Source organism: Halyomorpha halys, unplaced genomic scaffold (genome assembly GCF_000696795.3).
Source record: "Halyomorpha halys isolate HHAL.00 unplaced genomic scaffold, Hhal_1.1 Scaffold961.1, whole genome shotgun sequence".
Lineage (NCBI taxonomy): Eukaryota > Metazoa > Arthropoda > Insecta > Hemiptera > Pentatomidae > Halyomorpha > Halyomorpha halys.
In genome coordinates, this window is record NW_027105140.1 from 36876 (window position 1) to 58582 (window position 21707).

Below are 21707 nucleotides of genomic sequence, written 5' to 3' on the forward strand. Positions count from 1 at the left end.
AAAAGAAACACCTCCGAACTGCCAGTTTTTAAAATCACAAAATTTACTGACAAAAATATAACTTGATCGGAAGAAAAAAAAAAATAAATAAATAAAAAATTAAAAATAAATAAAATTTAACGAATATTAGCAAAATTAAATAAAATATAAATGGCGTTGATGACCAATGAAGTTTGGCGCCACTAAAGAACCAAACAAACAAAACTAAAATACTCGATTATTAAATAATCAATAAATAAAAAAACTTATATTATGTCCACCCACACTTAAAAACTTTCTCACTATTGGCGAAAAATTAGCAAAGAGTTTCTAGAAGATTCATCAAATTAATGGTAATACAGAACATATTAAATAATACTATTTATTCAAATAGAAGTACATGATGATATTAAACTAATTGCATACACTGACGGTATTCTATTACTGGTTACAGTGACACATTGAAGAATTCGTATCTCTCATAAACTTACTATTACTCAAATAATGTGGAAGAACTGACATAAATTTTAAATAATGCTTTAAAAAACAGAATTCATAATTTTTTCACGAAAGCCGACCGCACCAAAATTGAAGATAAGATGTTGCAATTAAAATTAATATAATATATTGAATCTTTCGTCATAAAAACAAACTTGTATCCTCATATTATTTTATTCACTGTTCATCAGAACTAGGGTCGTAACATGAAATTTCATCAACGATATTTAATTTTATTTCATTTTAATAATGAATTTTTTTTTAGTTAAATAAAATCATAAGCATATGTTAGATTTGAATTATTTCACCTAAGTACACAAAATCGTAAAGATGATTTACTAGCTGCATTTATTTACAATTTCTTTTGGTATTTTTTCAAAAATGTAATTAATAAAGTTTGACTGATTAAAAAATATTCTGGAAATCCATCATTATTTTTGAGAAAAAAAAATTACAAAACAGCAAGGGCCGCTCCGGGATTTGAACCCGGGACCTCCTGCACCCAAAGCAGGAATCATACCCCTAGACCAAGCGGCCTTCTTAAAAGAGAAAGGATTAAAAAAAAAATTATAATTTTAGCACTGAAATATTCAACTTGTTTTTCGTTCAATAAAAAATAAGTATACTAGTTTCACCATATTATCATTCACTAGAAATAATATTGTCTAAATGGTGAAGGGCAAGCGTTATGATGCTGTTAGTGATGGAACCCTTTGCTGATTAACAGCGTTATTCTGTGTCTGGACATGGAACAAAGAAATGCATCCGTTTTTAACATCCACAGAGCTGGGTTGTATAGGCCACCCTTCTACTGCGAAAGACGGGTATTCATAGACATCTGCCTAAAACTTGCAAATATCATATTAAATTGAAACTTTAAACCCTTTTTTCAAAGGAAAGGAATAAAAATATCAAAGCAAAATGGTAAAATATTCATGAATATACTTATTTTGACTCTTCTACTGAAATCTGGGATATTTAAAATTTGACAAAAATATTTCGAACATGATAAGGACGTCCTAAAACTGTTGTAATATGGTTATATTCCTTTTGGCTATAGCAACGAATATCCCCAAAACATATTTTTTTATTGGGATATACATATAAATATACGTAGGCTATACATTGTTAAACCTATAACAAAAAAAACAGTTAACAAAAAAAAAATCCAATTAAAACGGCTCTTCTGAGTGGTTCTTAGGGTTGGATTAGCTGGATTGATTAGTTTGTTTGCATTTATTTTATTTTCATAAAGTTATAGCGTAATATCATTTATATTTTATACGTTAATAATTAATTATTTTAATATTTTTATTTATTAATCGAATCTTGTGTGCTCAAACTTCAGGAGCCTGTTTTGGAATTGACTGTTTGCTAAAAATAAAATTGCTAAATAAATTTTTGGTTATTTATTTGACATCCAGTGTCTTCCTAATCCTTTTATTCTTTATTTATTATTCTCTTCATCCAGAATTTAGAGGTTGTTGAAATCAAAGTTGTGATTAGATTTTATACTGTGCTGTGCTAGGGTTGTTTAGTTTATGTTTTCACTATTTCTATAGTTGTTTTTAAGTTACTTTAATCTTGTGATATATTCCTTGAAAGTTTCACTTGCAACATTCTTCAATGAAATTGCTTAAAATTAAAGTAGCTCCATTCTGAAGAAGTTTGAACTCAAAAATTCTGTTATGTTGCAACAAAAAAAAATCTTTGGAGAAATTTGTAGCTCCTATTTCCAGTTTGCATGTTATACAAAAGGTGTAAATGATTGTTTCCCTAGTTATTTCAATCATTATTGTTAATTTAGCTATAAAACAAAACTACTCTTATGCTCAAAGTATAAAATAAAATTTCAATTATTTGCCTAACAATCAAACTTATCTTCCATTGTCTGAAGTTATATTTTGACTTAAAATATTGTCCAAAAATATTATAACAGTTGAGGATATTCATCAAAAACATTTTTTTTATATAACTTAGAATTTTGAATATCCAAATTTTTTTTTCAGTATTTCGAAATCTCAAAAATGGGAGCTTTTCTTTATTCGATTTTGTAGCCTGCATGTTCTGTAGCCCTGCGGAGTCCACCCAGCCTCTATGAAGTAGTAATCTTAATATGGGAAAATTCTGGCAGTCGAGCGTGATCATGAACAAATTACCTCCTTGCACAGTCGTTCAAGAAACTACAATTCCTTACTCAGTGCTGAGCCCCTCACCCAACATAGGTTGCAGCACTACAGAATCTTTTAAAAATTATGAAAAAAAATATATTACCAATTATTAATACTAATGTATTAATAATGCCCAAAGTAAAATTGAAAAGGTACTTATGCCTTACAAATATAATTAGATTAATAATTGTGTTGTATGTATAACAACCTAATGTACCTGATTACATTTAAGCTTAGCTTTAAATTATTTTGAATATTGATATCTAAAATTACTTTTCCAAGGGTGTATAAATCTTAATACAGTTTATAATTTCATGGAAAAAGTTATAACAACCTTTGAAAAGTTCCTCTTCCAACTCTTAATTTTTAAGTTTCGAGCTGGATTGTTCAATTCATATAAATTACCTACAACAATAAATACTACAATTTCAACAAGCAGCTTATAGAATACCAATATAAAAAGTATTAGAATGTTTATTGTTATAAATATACACATGATAATCAGAAGTCCATCTCGAAACGTCAAATCAAAGAGTTGGAAGAGGAGGTGTTCAAGGATTGTAATAATTTTTTTGCTAATGAAATTATAAACTATAAAGTATATTATTAAAATACATAAAATAAAATAAAATATTTGTAGAACTCAGAAACTAATCTAATAGTAAATCTAACAAAGCAAGAAATTTATGTCTTGCGGCAGGGATGAGCCAGTTTTGCAGGTTATGCGGACGGTGGATTAAAGCAAAGTTTAGGCCGTTTCCGAGAGGTCATTGTGAGGCAGGCCAATAAAATATTCCCCCGCGGCCGACAAGAATATCGTCTTTCAGTGGCTTACAATAGAAGGTAAATATGGGGTCCTGAGCCTCAATAGTCTGAAAGGTAATCGGAAACTACTTAGTGGTACGAGTACACGCCAAGTTCTACGAGGCGGGGCTCTTCAAAGGGTTTTTTTTATATGTTCATGATTAGAGGGGTCATATTGTGATCGCTGCTTGGTAAACATTGTCCTTATGGGAAAGAACTTCAGCTAAGAGATATTGAAATAATAAAAGCCGCTTAAAATCGCTGCAAATGATCGTACAATAGTTTATTATATGAATAATTCCTTTATTATATCAGTAAATACAAACAATAAAATATCATTATGTATCATTATGAGACTAACAGTATCAGTTCATAAATACAATTATACAAAGCACAGGTACTAATATTTTCTATTTCATAATGAGAACGACAATTTCTGTTTTGTTTTTGTTTTTTTTCCAATTTGTTCTTACGTAGTAACCCTACACAAGAGGAATTCATTCGTTAAGTTGTACATATTCCATGCAAACGGCAGAAACCCCTCACCTCCGGACTTAAAATAGCTCCTTTTTAGAATGGATATCTCATATATAACATTAAACATAACAGGTAACCTTAAAATACAAAGGTAGTAGAAGGTAAGACCCAACACGAATTACATACTTTCTTTTTCACAATAATGCACTTATTAATTCACTTTTTATTTCTGTTTTAGAGGGATCGGAAAAAAAAAAACGCCAGAATGCGTTTAATTGTAATGTCCAGTACTCATTTTAATTTTGGTATTACAGTAAAAGAATGCTAAATTCACTTTTAGCTAAATACAGACACAAAAAAAACCAAACAAACAATATAATAAAAATAAAAGAAGGAAGTTTAAACATGAAAGTAAAATATTATACATAAATTTCATAAACATTTACACAACATAAAAATAAAGGAGAATGAGATTATTAATAATATTCTATAAATTATACAATATTGTATGAATGAAATGAAATGAAAAACTGTTTATTACTCCAGGACGAGGTCCCTTTAGAACAATTACAAACGTAATTATAATTTTTTAATAACATTTATTGGCCATAAAACACTTAATTGTAACTTATATACGGAGAAGAAAAAATAGATTAATTAATAAAAACTAACTGACTAAATAAAAAACAAAACAAAAAGGTAATTACAAAATATCTATGTTATTATAATGGATTAGACTGGTGAAGCAAAAGGTAGTTAAATAGAAGGGATTTAAATGAGGGAAGGGTTGGTACATGACGTATGTTAGAGGTAATGGAGTTCCAGAGATATGCAGCTCGGGTAAAAAACGATTTATCAAACGCAGTAGTTCCGTGAGGTAGAGGGTATATGTCTGATAAACGGGACCTGGTAGTACGGGATTAGACAGAGGGTTGAATTGCAGGTTTTCTAGGATATAGGAGAGGTGTTGAGTACTAATTACTTGTTATAGAATGGAAGCTAGGACATCAGAAGAATGGAGAGAACCACTTCAGCTCGGCGAAATAAATCGTAATTCATAAGATGTTTAAGTTTAGATTCGAGATTACCCGAAAGTCTACTATATACCAGGCAACCATAGCCAAAGTGAGGGAAAACAAGAGAGGAAACTAATAGTTATGGGGTTTTAAGAGAAACAAGATAACGAATTCTATTGAATTGCTTTAAGGTAGCAATGGTATGGTATGGTATTGTACTTATATAAAATATAATAAGAAAATAAGTGAATTCGTGAATGCAATTTGTATAAATAATAATTAACATAAGGGTTAAAGATTTTCAAATTCTTTCTCAACATAATAATAGATGAATTTCCTGACACTGATTATTACTCTCTGGTTTGTCATATATCACTTATATTACAGTTAATTTATGGCATAACTTAAAGCATTTCTGCCGTACTAGAGTAGATATGTTATCATTTTTGTTTATTCGAAATTGGTGCTTAAAATGTCTGTGAAGATGACCAACCATTTCAGGGATATTTTGGTGAGGCCTTGATCTACGTAATAATCTTGTTTATTGAATATGTCTTAACACTTTGCCACAAGATTGCCAAATAAATATTAAGTCTTTTTTATCCGAAAAAATTAATAAATAAGTTATGGCATGGTATTATTAACAATCCCATAGCTAATAATAATGTTAGTTATATAGGAAAAACTATTGATAATAATAGAAGAAAAAATAACAATAGTGATAACAGCAAAATTGTGAGAAAAATAAAAAAACCTAATCACGGATTTTTATAAAAATAAAAATATACAAAATGATAAAACAAATAATGATAGCTTACAGAATGGAATGGAAAAAGAAATAGTTAGGATTAATGATTACCATTACTCTAAATTAAACTATATTCCAGGATTAACAGATAAAATTAAAATGAAATTTATAGAATATGAACATAATTTGAAGTTTGGATTATATAATAATAATAAATTGGGTAGTTATCTGGATAATATGAAAGACAAAATTGACTTTAAAGATAAATTAAATGTTGTTTATAAAGTAAATTGCCAGAATTTATATAGGTTAAACATCTAAAAAATTAAAAACAAGAATTGATCAACATAAGATCAATTGTAAAAATATAAAAAACTACAGCATTGGCACAACACAGTATTAAATATAAACATCAATTTGATTTTAATAATCCAGAAATTTTAGATATAGTCAAGAATAGTAGGAATAGAAAAATAATTGAATCAGTACATATTACAAAAAACATTGACAAAGCAATCAATTATAAAACTGATACAAAAACTTAAGGCACACATTATATGGATATTATAAATAAATTAACGTTGTAGTTTTTGTGTGGTTTTATATAATATAGAATTCATTTAGTCATTTTTGTTTGTTATTGTATAAAAAAAGATTTTATAATTATAAAAGAATATAGTTTTATATATTAAATAGAAAGAAATGGTTTTTGAAAAATTGTTAAATTTAACTTAATTGTTCGTCTTGGTGGTAATAGAGGTAGGAGAAAAGTGTTTTATAGTCTATATAGTCGTTATCATAATGGAAGATAACCTTCAGGAAGGCAATTATTCTCCTAAAATGTATGACTATTAACAGTTAAATAGTTTTTATGTATTAAATGACATCAATATATTATATATTAGCAAGAATGACAATAAAGGAGATAATTATATGTTATATATAGGTTAATTTTATCAGGTAAATAGTTTTGAAGTATATATGATATTTTAGTGTTGTAAGCGCATGTTATGAGTTTTGTTGAAATTGGTTTTATAGCAACCTGAAGATGGGAAATTTTCTCGAAACATTGTTGCTGATTATATGAAATAAATTATTTTATTTGAAAAAAGGAAGAATTGTGTCATTCACCAAATCCAGTTGAAGTCTTTTGTAATTTGTAATACTATAATAAACTTAGTTAACAGATCAAAATGGTCCAAGAGTTTCAAACAATAAATAAATACAATTATAAATCAGAAACTTCATAGTGATAAAAAATATTTTTTAACACACATTCTTCTTGCTAATTATTATTAGATAATATGAATTATTATTCACACTTCAGGATTTAAGTGTTATCTACTAAATTTCGAATTTTCACGATCGTAGATTGAAAATAAATACCCATTTCAGTATATTTTTTTCGTATTTGTAACATATAATATATTATTTCCATAATTTATGAATTTGTTTTCTATAACGCATAAATACTTATCTGGTATCCTCTTACCGAAACAGTATATAACGTTTAATGATTATAAGCTAGTCCTTACCAAGCCTTCTCTGCCTTCTTTCAAAACCAGTTACGAGAGATGGGACTCAGAGATTTAGAATTCTGTATTTGAGGAAAATAGATTGGTTTGAGTTTTTCAGGCTTGAATGTTGAAATGTGCAGGACCTAATATATCTTTTTCTGTTTATTTATATTACGCATATGATTGAGAATTTCTTTTAACAAAAAAAAATACCAATTAAATATTCAAAATAATATACAATTAAAGTATTTTATGGAAATTGCCTAAAAGTGCGTGAGAAAGAAGACATCTTTAATACGTTTTATAACTAAATAAACATAAATAATCCCTAATTTGACACTTTCTACTCTACATTCAAAACCTGTTCAGAATACGACGCGCATTAATCCAGGTCAACTGACATTTAGAAGGTAGAGAAAATATTCCGCCTTCCAAACCTATCCATAGCAGAATGTTTTATTCTATCTGTGGGAACTTAATGATTTAATATTTTTTATTCTTCAAGGAACTTTTTATTTTTCTTTAAAACGTTTGAATATTTAAATTTGAAGTTTTTTGCGTTAAATTAAATGCCATAGGAATAATTACGAATAATTTTTTTCTTATTAAAAATGTTTTAGAAATAAGGTGCTTAAAAAATAAATTAACTATGAAACCTGTAGCAGAAATTAAACCCCTATACTAAGCAATCACGAAATTTTCTTACGGTTTGAAAATTATAAAAATTAAAAAACAAAGAAAAAGGAAATGCAAATCACATAAATGTAACAAACAAAAGATATTTGCACATTACAATGTATCAAGCAATAGTATGTATCGGTTATAGTCTTGTGGCATATTGTATGAAATAATTAATAAATTACAACAATGAATAAATAAAAGTGGCCTTGAACTTCATTAATAATTAATTACTTAGGAGCAACTGTGTAATCACCTCAATTGATTTTCTAGTTTAGATAATGAATAGCTGTGTAATAATATAAATTCAATCGAATTTATTTTCTATTGACTAACAAATGATTTGTAAAATCGTTTATGTCAGAAAGGTTATAAGCATCAGAAGGATTCATCAATATAATTAATCATTAAAAGCAACAAATCATCATAACATTTAGACGATAGTTTTGTCTTTCCAAAGGAACCTCGATGAACAAGTAAAATTTCGTATGTCGTTTCCATACTTGTTGAATCTAATCTTAAAATCATTATTTAAAATTGAAAATAATAATGAAATGAAAAGGTTTTCAAAAATTATTTTGTATCTTGTTTTAAACAAGTGCATTAATGTTTTTTTTTATTTTTATTTCAGTTTTAACAGTTAAAAGAAAATTATGCAGGTATATTAAAGATATTTTTTGGAACTCTCAAAAGCAATACTTAATGAATCGTTAATACTCATGGTTAGTAATATCACTCACATTACTCCAGAACTTATTTCTTACTGCAAAGATTAAATTACAGACAGTATGATTTAAAACATAGGTACAACGATTATAATATTATCTTATGGTGAAATTCCTATAATTATAAATGAAATTACAACCATTACTTATTATCTGTGAGCTAATTTAACAATTATTTATGAAGGTCCTGACAGAAATGAAAAAAATATCATGATATATTTGTAAAACGAACTTTTTTTTTTCGGTCAAATGTGTGTTAAAAATATCCAACTTTAAACAATTCCAATTCTCACAGAGATATTTTCGTGCTAAGAAAAATGGCTTTTGCATGTTTAAATTTTGAGAAACAATTGGTGAATACTCTCTTTACAATCCAGCTAAATGCCGACAGGATCGAAGACCACCTGCTTCCCCTGTAAAGCGATATAGTTATCGGCTCCGGATCTCACAGTCGCTTATGCAAATTCTGGAACAGCGATCACAAGCGATTAGTGTATGCCGTCGTAATCTGGAAGACATGCGTGTGCACTTCCAGCTATTTTTTATTTTCTCCCGTTCGGTCTCATTTATGAATATAATCCTTTCATTCTTCCATGCAGAAAATTTTAGTCACTAATAGGTTTTTTAATTTTTATATAAGATTAAGTAAAAGCTACAATAAATATAGAATATAAAAACTTTAATCGCTATTTGTTACAACTTGGATTTACGCAGTTATGAACTGCAATTGGGTCATTAAACGAAAAGGTTTTGAACAGGATCGTGTTCCGTAATGATTTCGTAGATGCATAAATTATATTACAAAATACAAACACATACAAAAATTATATTATAATTATACATTCAAAAATTATATTGCAGTAACTGGTATTAATAGAAATCTAAAATACCAATGATAATAAAAAAAAACTATAGTTCACCCCAATTTTTTATTACTTAATTGAAAACTAGGTATAATTACTAGTCATAATTGATGAGTCTGCCAAATATAGGTAGGGAGGATAAAAAATGGCAACTGTTTCAAAACGTTAAAAATAATTATTTTTTTATTCGGAGCTCTATATCTTTACAACTACCAACAACAATAGAAAATCTAAGAGAGTTAATTTAAAGTAGAGTAAATTTGCTAAAATTTAAGTTGTATGGAACATATTGAAATATCAGTAGTTAGTTAATTTATTTTAAGAAATCTATATCTCAGGAACTATGTGATGTACAGATGTCTATTAGCACTCAAATTAAAGCTAGTTTAATGAGCTATGGTTAAGTGGTTTAAAGTGGTTTATGGCATTTATTTTGGTAGGAGTAGTAGTTTTCATGATATTTGCTAAAATAAATTGATTTATAGTTGTTCGGACAAATTTTCTTTTGCCAAATTTATATTTATATGTGAATATCACAAAAACTTCTACCCCTATGAAGATAAGTGTCATAAACTACTCTATAGTAAGTTAAATTTATTTTGAGTGTTGGCAGACATATATGCGTCTTATGGGTCTAGAGATATTTTTTCAAAAATCCAACATTTTATACGAACAAGAAATTAAAATTTTTGAGTTTATTTTTTCAAATATCATGAAAACTACTTCTCCTACTAAGATAAACATTATCAATGATTTTATAGTAAATTTAACTAGCTTTAATTTGAGTAGAGACAGACCTCTGTACGTCCAATGGTTTCTGAAATAAAGTTTTTCATAAATCAAACTTATTATCCGAACAACTATAAATCAATTTATTTTAACAAATATCATGAAAACTACTATTCCTACGAAGGTAAAGGTGATAAACCACTTTATAGTCCATTATACTAGCTTTAATTTGATTGCTAATAGACATTTGTACGTCTCATAGTTCCTGAGATATAGATTTCTCAAAATAAATTAACTAACTACTAATTTTTCAGTAGATTTTTAAGAAATTGCTTTTTAAAAAGCTATATCTTGAGAACTATTGGACGTAAATAGATTTTTTAGGGCTAATATTTTATCAAATTTACTCTTCTTTAAATAATGTTCTCTTCGATTTTCTAGTGTTGTTGTTAGTTTTTAAGATATAGAGCTCCGAATGAAAAATTAATGTTTTTTTAAGGTTTTGGAACAGTCACCATTTTTTATTCCCTCTACCTATACTTGGCAGACTCGTCAGTTTTGACTAGTAATTATACATAGTGTTCATTAAAGTAATAAAAATTGGTGTGAGATAACTGCCTTTTTTTCTTCCCGTCTCTTGTACTATATACGGAGAATTGAAGTTTTCAAACTTGGCACCATAATGCTCCCTATGACTACACCAATTACAATTATCGTTCCCTTTCCACTTATTTATCAACTGTATTATCAAATTTCAGAAACATTATTAAAAAGGTAATAGTCAGTAGTTTAATGGGGTCTCCAGTCGAATCGTTATCTTTTAAATAAATAAAGCACTTGTTGATTAACAGTTGATCTTAAGGCATTCAAGATATCATATACAGTGATACATGTGTGTGTTTTAATTGATGGCATTACTTGACGAGCCTCTGTAAGTAAATCTGTCAATTATAAAAAAGTATTTTACGTCGTTTATAATGTTTAGCTGTTGGTTGGCGGTAATCCGTAAAAATTAATATTTACAAAATACAATCATGTGATTACTTAATCATTCTGCACTTCAGCCAAATAAATTTCAAGAGGATGAAGTGGCAACATTGAGAGTGAAATAATCAATACAGGCTGCTGAATTATTCAAAATTTATTTTATACTCTGTTGAATACAAACCAAATTACAGCAACCGCTGTTTCAAAATTGTTTCAATGTATTATTTTTTTGTTGGTTTCGGTAGTATGAATTTGTGTGGCATACTCAATCAGTTACCAGATTCACAATGCTATAAATCAGTCAACTTCATTATTTTACCACCATTGTCACTTTTTTATCTTGCCTAATTTTATTATAATTAAAATATTTTAACTTTTTAAAGTAATATCTTGTACGGGAAGAGTTTTTTCAGAAACTAATTAGAAATGATAAATAAATAATACTCTTCCTTGTTTAAATTATATTTTAGTTCATTACAATGAAAACAACGTTTCGGAGTTGTCACTCCATCTTCAGGTTAATAGAAACAAATTCTCAAATAACTAATACATGCTTACAACATTAACAATATAACACATTATTTATTATACTTTTTATAAACTATTTACCTGATTAATATCTCTATCTAATACATAAGTTACTCCTTATTAGTCTCATCAAGCTAATGTTAACATATTATTGTCAATAAATAAAACTCTCTATAATAATTAACTATTGCAATTTATAAATAAGGAGAATAACTCCCTTCCTGAAGGTTATCTTTAACTATGATAACAACTAGATAGAACCAGAACAACATTTCCCTAGCTCTATTATTCAAACGATGAACAATTTAAAAAGATATTTTATTAAAAAACAAATTTTCATATAATAACAATTCAACAAATTATTAAATAAATCTAAAATTCTATAACTATTGTACAACGTTAAATTGTTAGTGATGTATACTCCTTCTATTATTTTTCTATTTCTACTATGATTCACTATGTCTAATATTTCTGGATTATTATAATCAAATTCATGCTTATATTTTATACTGTGTTGTGCCAATGCTGGAGTGTTGATGTTTTTTTTGTTTTTACAATTATTCCTATGTTGTTCAACGCTAGTTTTTAATTTTTTTGAGGTTTCCTCAATGTACACACCTTCACAATTCTGACAATTGATTTTGTAAATAACATTTAGCCTATCTTTATTCTCAATTCTATCCTTCATATTATTAAGATAACTACCTGATTTATTATTATTTTATAAGCCTAACTTCAGGTTATGATGGTCGTATTCTATAAATTTCTTTTTAATTAAAAACAAGAGTGAAAAAACATAGAAATAATTGTAAAAACGTAAAAAAGATCAACACTACAGCAATGGAACAACACAGTATAAAATATAAACATGTATTTGATTTTAATAATCCAGAAATATTAGGCACAGTAAATCATAGTAGAAATAGAAAAATAATAGAAGCAGTATACATCACTAAGAACATAGACAAAGCAATTAATTTTAAAACAGACACTAAGACTTTATGCACACATATAGATATGGTAAATGAATTAACATTTATTTAATAATTAGTTGAAAATTTGTTTTTTTATAAAATATGTTTTTAAATGTTAAATTGTTCATCTTTTGAGTAATAGAAGTAGGGCAATGTAGGTCTGGTTCTATCTAGTTGTTATCACATTTAAGATAACCTTCAGGAAGGGAATTATTCTCTGTATTTTTAAAATGCAATAGTTAATTATTAAAGAAAGTTTTACTTAGTGACAATAATATGTTAATATTAGCTTAGTGAGACAAAGGAGTAACTTATGTATTAGATAGAGATATTAATTAGGTAAAAAGTTTAATAAATAATGTGTTATATTGTTAATGTTGTAAGCATGTATTAGTTATTTGAGAATTAGTTTCTACCAACCTGAAGATGGGGTGACAACCCCGAAACGTTGTTTTCATTGTAATGAACTAAAATATAATTTAAACAAGGAAGAGTATTATTCATTCATCATTTCTAATTAGTTGAAGTTTTAATTATTGTGAGCCGCTTCGATTTGATGAGGAATGTAATGTAAAACATTCATGAGTTTTTCTCAACGATCCAAAAATTTGATATGAATAAAAATACATGAGGTTAAAATTGATAGTTTCTAGTGGAATCACCGGGATTCAGCATAAAATAAAATAAAAAAATATTTTATTGTCAAAATGACGAAATATGGCATGATAAATTTGAGCATAAATGTATAATATATTTTTTAGAGAATCGATTAAACAAAATATGGTTTATTATACTTGAAATTAAATTAAAATACTTTACAGACAAACTTGGGTAAATCTTATTTCAAATGAGAAATAAACGATCATGTATTGTTATGCGCAAATATCGAATCATAAATTTATTCGTTTGTCTTAATCCTTAAAAAAAAAAGAAAAGTTATAATGATCCTCTTTTCAAGTTTTTTTTTTAAATATGTATGATTTGAAAACGGAGAGACATATCCCTAAGTTCAACAAATATATCCCAAATATTATAATCGTATTATATAATGCATGATAATGATGGAAGTCAACTTTTCCTCGCCTAGTTAAACACCTATAAATAAATAATTAAAAAAGGCTGAGAAATTTCTTTAAATCAATTTTATAATTATTTTTAAAAAATAAATTAAAAATAAGAACTTGGAATTAAACGTAAACGAGTTACTACGGCGTATAAATCATTTTGAAGTAATAGATCATGCAAAATAATGTAAGACCTAAAGGCTTCGTTGAAATATGCAGGGAACATAGTTTCTCGGATAATTTACATGACAGTTAAAAGCTGTATCCCACCCCGAGATGGAAGCATAACAAAGAAAAATGGTCGGCCGTGCGCTTTATAAAATTGGATAAAAGCTATGACAATCTATTTCCATTTGCGGTGGCCAATCGGCCCAACCTTTGCTCCCTTGTTCAGGTAACATATTCCGCAAAACGGATATAACCTTACGTTTTCAATTTTTAATGAATATTATATTTAAATTTATTATATTATAATTTTCTGACAAAAAGAAAACATTTTTCTTTCAAAAACAATAATAATTGGGATTAAGGTAATATTGGCTCAAAAATCACTAAATATTTATACAGTATGTAATTTAAGTAACTACATAATTCACTATATTTTTTGTTTAATAATTTAGCGAACACCTTCATATTGAACTTCTAATTATTGAGGATCTTAATGTGTTGAATTTTTGTTACACATTGAGTTTTTATTTGAAAAATGCTTTCTTTTACATCTAACAAAACATTTTTTATTTTTAGTATTAAATTGTGATTCTGTAAATAAGATAAAGAATACTTATCTACATGAAATCCTTCAACAAGCCAAGGAAGTACTTAATTAAAATTGTGTTTAAACAGCTTGTTGAGATTTTTATCTCTTGGAATGAAAATGAACTCTCTTTCGATATTATTTCAGCAATTGGTCAATTAGTCGCAAATTTGTTTTTTTATATTTATAAAGATAAGAAACATCACTTTGTATCGTTTAGTTGGTTGTTTTAATTATTAGGATAAAACGTTGTGTCTCCAGAATATATTCAATTGATAATTTTTGTTATTATTTGTGAGTAAAAACAGTAGATAAATATTTAACACCTTATGAAAAAATAAACAAATAAAATAACAGATAATAATGTAGAAGGTAGAGAAAATTTATAATAATAAAAAAAATAAAAATAAATTATAATAAAAAATATCCAATAAAATTTGGTCTCATCGTTTTTATTTTCTCTTTATTAGTTCACTCTAATTATTAAATAAACTTTCAAAAAAAAAATTCTGAATTATAAATTGCTTTACCTTATTTATTATAATACTACAGCTACAATGTTATTAAAAATTTACAGAGTATTCTACCTTTGTAAAAATATATTTTAGTCTATCAACCTTCAAAACATAATTAAATTAGAGAACAGTATGCAAAATCAATTAACTTTTATCATAATGTGTTATATATTTTTATCCATTAACTATAATATTATTCTATTTAAACTTTTTATTACAAACTTATCACTCACTTTATCAATAATAAATTGTTAAACCTACTTCACATATTTGGCACATTCCCGGTATATTATAAAACTTTTCTTAATTTATTTAACTTTTCTAGTTTATTTATTTATTCATGTCAGTATTAAAAAACCCACCAAATTTAACTATATATTATTTATCTTATACATATAAGATAAATATGCAAAAGCATAACGCTGTTTCAGATTTTTTTTTTTCCTAATTTGAAATTAACTGTATGATTAATATTTTCTTATATATAAATAGCTTCTAGTATTTTCTTATGAAGGTATTTTTATTACCAAAACTATGTTTCTTTTTGGGTACATGTTGCACAAATGCTGTTTTATTAGAGTCGTTATCCTTATTTTTTAGTGGATAAATGCCATGACATTACGTCAGGTTATAAATATCTATTTTGGCAAAAAGGGACATCATTGTGTATATCTTACCATTAACATTTTCTAAGGCTAAAGATTCTTCAAAATTGTGACTAATTTTATTTTATTTATTGAAATTTATAACTGTAAACATAGAATACAATAAGCAAAAGTGAAATAATAAAATAAAACAAGTTAATTCCTCGAGTCACCCATAGAAACAGGAAAATTTATCAGATCCCTTTATGACCAAAATGTATAGAGAATCTCCAAACAATATATAAATAGGAGTACTTTAAGTATAAATGATAGTGAAATAATAAATTCGTTGTGTAAAATTATGTAAATTAATAACTTCGTATTAATTATGTAAATTATTAAGTTCACATTAAGTATGTAAATTAATAACTTCATTGTACAAAATATTAAATATGCCAATGATAAAATATTCGCCTTTAAAATAATATTTAACTCTATATTCTAAATTTATTGAAAATCAGAATTCAATATATAATTGAACCAAATTTATATACTGTGCACATGACCATTGTGATTAATAAAGATATCATGCGCGGCGATTGAAAACAAATAATAATAAAAAAAAATTCAATGAATGCCGAACTTTCGGCTACATCAGGTCTACAAAAGAGATAAAAATTACAAATACAACACAAGCACATAAAATTAAAGCCTATAAATATTGGAATAAAAAAGAAATTGACATATAGTTCAAAACTGTTCTGTTTTTAATATTCATTGCAGTTTGAAAGAGCTATAATTGAGAATCTAAGTGTAGGTATCATTTATTAAGCATTGCTGACGCGGGAAAATGTCTATTTTCCATAATTGAAATCCATAATTATTAATTGGATCAGGATTCCAAATGGCTCAAGATAAAGTAAATGGTCATTACTAAAGATTATACTTCAAGGGATAACTCTTCTTATCTATCATATAATTGCCACAACAGAAGATACAATTCGGAAGAATTGAACAGAATGAGGACAAAAAAATAATGAGTTTTCCGAAAATACCGGATAATAAAAGTAAATTCAATCTGGATAAAATGATAAAACGGTATTCCCATTTCTGTTTTCGAGCCGGAGGGAATCCGATTCGTAAGATAAGACTGGTCTTATGACAACTGAATTGTAAACTGCAATATTTCCGGAAAGTATTAAAGTTCCAAATTAGGGCCAGTTATGAGGCAATAAAGTTTTATGGTTGGGGTGCATTACATAGCCTTGGGATGTTTTACTGGTCTTGTTCATCCCCTACTACCCCACAGCACCTTAATATCTTCTTCCGTCCAATCCAGTTTTATACGACCTTTAGGATGCAATTAGTAATCTCAATTCAAATTTACTGTAATGTTTTAAGTAGCGAACAACGGTAGTTTTTAATATGTCAAATAATCCCAGGTTCTGGAGTGAATATGATACTGATAGTTGCAGCTGTTGACGGCACTACCATTGTGTGAACTATGACATTTGCGGTTGTACTATTAGGATTTTCTTGATAGTTGGTAGTACTATCAACATATGCTACACCTAACTGCCACATGTAGACGTCTTCATCTTATAACCTCACAATATAAAACCTCATCAGACGAGGCTATGAGATCAAAAATGGTACAACCCACAAAATGCTAAAAACTCAAATATTGTCTATTTTAGTTCATACAGTGCACTCTATTGGTGTTTCAAGACTTTCAAAACGTCATATTTGAAATTTTTTGAAGGATTCAGCCACTCGGCTTGTCCAAATTACTCTATTTTTAGTCGAAATGTAATAAAATTTGGGTCCACTTTCCCAAATAAAATGAAAGTATATGCCAGTAGGCCACTGTTATAACAGATTAACTTGCATGTTTCCTGTTTGCTATTTGTCCATGGTAACAGTTGTGTTTAATTTTCAGTTTTTATCGCTTATTTATTAGAACAGATTGCAAGGTTAAGTTCTTTGTCAGCGTGTAGACAAGAATAGTAATATTTTTTCATTGTTGAAATTGTTCTATAACTGATATTAATGTGGGAATGGGTCTTAATTATATTACAAAACACCGTATAGTAATACTTCAAATACCATTTTTTTTCATCCCTTTATCGTTCAAAGCACAGTATTATAAAATTTAATACCAATGAATGCGATTATATGAAAAAGTACAGTCAAATAGATTATAAAAATACATGAGAAAAAGAATTACCCAGTGGGACCTTCTTTGGTCCTATTTCTTGCTATTAAGGAGGTGTCTTGTACAGTTTTTTAGTCCTACATACTCCTTTTTAACCTTCTACGGATATTGTCGAGTTCGTTTTCCATGGACATATTCTGAATGAGTCTATTAGGCAGAACCAGAAACATGGGAAACCTTGAGTAATAAGTAGTAAAGTCCATAAGTGTTAGTAGAAAGATGGTATGCACAAATCGTGTTCAATTATGTAACGTAACAGAAAGTTTTATATGTATGTACTAGTTGTGTATATTGTACCGAAAGTTTATACCTAAAAATTTGCAATTTTTGAACGTAGACTCGTTTAGCGGTCCTGTACATTTGTAATACGTACTTTCAAATAGGTTCTAGTTAATAATTTAACGGATTAAAGTTTGTTTTTGGCTCAATTTTGAGTGACGCCATATTTAACTTTTTTATTTCTTATTTACGACCCCCTTAGTTATAACTTACGGGTAAAGTTGTATATAATAATTAGTTTATTTAGTTTTTTGTTTCGTTTTGCAGGTCACATGTTAGTCTTATTAGCTCTTCTTAATAAGCTCTAGGAAATTAACTCATTTCAAAAATCAGATATCAGATCAGGTAATATGTTAATTATCGAAATAGACTGGAAAGCAGCCCTCAGGTACAGTCAATTTGGGATTTAGTATTCAATTTATTCTATCATTTGCACCACTTCTTTACTTTTGATAAACGATTTCGTAATGTTTGGTATTTTTGTGCCTCAATAGTTTTACCATTTTCATGACAGTTGAATGTCTATGGCATATCATGCGTACATATTATCAGGTTATATCACTTCATCCTTGGATTACCCTGATCAAGATGAGTCAAATGTATGAGATTTCCGTACACTTTCAGCCATATAAAAATCTATCAAAGGGGAATGATTGAATAATGAGAGAGCAGAAGGAAGGCTTTGAATATATGGTCCTTAGTCCGATACCCGAAAAAATGCATCTGCAACATTCAGGAGTATTGTGGGGAATATATTTCGTACTAGTATTGTGGTTGTGTAGTCTTTAACACTATATAGTAACTGTTGTACGATATGATGTAAAGAGGAAAATCTAAATTGATGTTTTGGTTTATAGTTATCGTAAAAAGTTCAATGTACAGCAACTTTTCAAATATTTGGGCGCAAATAGGAGGTAAACTCATAGATCTGTATGATAAAGGAGACTATACGTCTTTGTCAGAGCATACACAATGAATATTTCAGAGTACTTTCATTGAAAAATATATTAGGTATAATATATCCTCAGTGTAGCGTTGCAGAATTTTTTCTGTGGTAGGAATTCGTTGGCGCTGTATATATATCTGGACATACATACGTAGTACAATACATAACCAATGCATTTCTAAATGTACGCTTATGTAAGATCAGTTCCTTATTTTGAAATACTTTTATGTAAATGTTCATACATTACTTTTATATATATATATATATATATATATATATATTAAAAACCTTCGTAATTACACATTAAAAAAGAAAAAAAAATCAAATGGAATGTTGTGTAAACTTTAGTTTCAGTTAACCCGATGAAAATTTAAAAATGTAAAAAAGTTTTAAATTACTGTCATTCAATATATCCATTATTCAAACTAGGATAGAATATGTTCACATGTTAAAAGAAACTTCTAATTATACCTAATTAAAAGAAAAATATATACACAGTAAATAAAAAATATGCACACAAAAAAATTTATAGCCGAATAAAATAAAATGAATGAGATACTTAAACAATTTCTTATTTATTTGAGTTTACTTTATAGCTGACTTGATAATGATGGAATTAACTATAGAACATGTTGAGGGTGGCTTTATGAATTGGCTAACCTGAATTACTTCTTGAATCACAACCATAAATGGGCAGTTTATATTACTTGCTATCTGCGACTCTGTCAAACAAAGTGAATCTTAATAACTGATAATGAAAACATTGAAATACCTATGTGAACAAAAATAGTACAACTAGCTAGTCAAAGATATTGATGAATGAGATTGTCTAATGGTATCTTACCTGAATGAAAAATAAAAAAATCTACTCTTTACAGTATTTTTTCGCGTCACGCTGTACTGTCTGCTTTTGTTGAGCCTCTCCTAAATATTTTTAGTGGAGTGATGAATACTAAGAATAAAATAAAAATAAATCTGTACCGCTACAACTTTGTAAGGGAGTGCTGTTATTAGATCAACGGTTGTGTAAGGAGGTGATTGATTTGGTCAGAGTTACACTCGACCGCCAGATTTTTACTCTATTAGGGGTACCCAATTTAGGAGGCTGGGTGGACCCCAGGAGGAATCCAGAACCCACAAGAGTTGACTCATGGCTACAGTGTAACAGACAACGATTTCTGCCCAGCCGGATTCGAACTCGGGTCTTTGGAGATGGTAGCCACAGGCCTTACCGCGCGGCTACCCGCTCTCTCAATGAATACTAAGCGTTTTGACTAATAATAAACAATGTACATTGATATTGATATTGATGATATTCGATTTCCTATTTTTTTCTGAATATCATTTGCTTCATTAATGGAATACATACCCCTACATATTCTTCTAACGAAATTAAATATGAATAATGTATATTCCAGGTAAAATTCACAATTATTCTCATTCGAGTTTACTTTCAATCTCCATAGATTATATAATACGTACACTATTAATATACTATATCTGACAAACACTTCTTAAAATTAAAATAATTTCCAGCAGTCACCTACAAAAAAAAAAATCTTGCAAGAAAACTAATTTTTTTTATCCGGGAACTTCGTGAGTTGAACTCTTCAACTACCTTCCTCTCTTAATATTTTATCTTCTCTTTCTTTTTCCTATTTTACCTCACTTAAGAATTATCTTTAGATTTCATGATTTATAGTTTTCTTCAAAATTATCCTAAATGGCAAAAAAAAAAAAAAAAAAAAGAAGAACTGTTTTCCCATGTTTTCCTTATTGAAGTATGGAAGTATTTTAAATAGACTACAATTAGAATTTTAAAAAATATATAATTAAAGAAATGTCCCTAATTCGATGAAACTAAATGGTCTTACCCATTTGATGTTTCAACTTGGTATTATCAAAACCTAATTAAAATTTATAACAATACTTTTACGTTGGGTTTATCGTCCTCGCAGAAGCAGCATGTCCCAATTCAAAAACAAGATATTTTCAAACATTAATATTTCATAATGAAGAGCTGTAGAAATGGGGTACTTAAACAGACTTTTATTTAACACCTTGAGACCCACAGATTTCTTCATTTCTATTTATTCACTATTCTTCACACATTAAATAGAGCTTCGATGGTACTATATTGGTTTGTTTAAATAAAGAGTCATGAAGAGAAGAATATTATTTACATTAATTACAAAATGAAAACATATTTCTTTGTGTAGTGTAACACAAATAATTTATTTTTATTTTATAGAAATTAAAAAATAGCCTCGTATACTATAAAACTTAAAAATAGTTTAGTATAGTAAAAAAAAAAGTTACTTATGTGAACCTACAATCTAGGAACCGCAATTAAACATGAAAATATAGATCTTTTTTTTTTTTTCTCTCATTACTTGACTGGACTCTGATTTTTTTATAGTACCTTATCTTCTTCTTGCAATTGCTCTTTTTTTTTGTCTTTCTCCTTAAAATAAAAAGGAGACAAAACGCCTTTTACTGCATTTCTGCATTTTAAGGAGGCCTGATTAACATCAATTCATGATTCCTTGATTTTATTATTGGATACTTTCTAATTCATTTCTAGGTGATGGGGCTCACTTTCGTTTTGTTTAGGACTTATACTATACCTAACCTAAAAAGTTATTATTACTTAGGT

The 21707-nt window shown here is 27.8% G+C and overlaps 1 protein-coding gene and 1 non-coding gene across 3 annotated transcripts in view; one reads left to right on the forward strand and one right to left on the reverse strand.

The window, feature by feature from the left end:
* Positions 1-942: 942 nt before the first annotated feature.
* TRNAP-UGG (transfer RNA proline (anticodon UGG)) lies at positions 943-1014 on the reverse strand. Its single transcript has one exon. It is a non-coding gene; the product is annotated as a tRNA-Pro (tRNA).
* A 10041-nt stretch (positions 1015-11055) lies between these two features.
* DNApol-eta (DNA polymerase eta) overlaps positions 11056-21707 on the forward strand; it is a 113450-nt gene continuing 102798 nt past the window's right edge. Inside the window, exon 1 of one of the 2 annotated variants that reach the window (XM_014431271.2) lies at positions 11056-11136. Coding sequence is in view for 1 of the 2 variants with exons in the window: in XM_067048723.1 (XP_066904824.1) it covers positions 11114-11136 (23 nt within the window). In the remaining variant the exon portion in view is untranslated. The remainder of the gene's footprint in view (positions 11137-21707) is intronic. The other variant, XM_067048723.1, reaches the window with a different exon arrangement.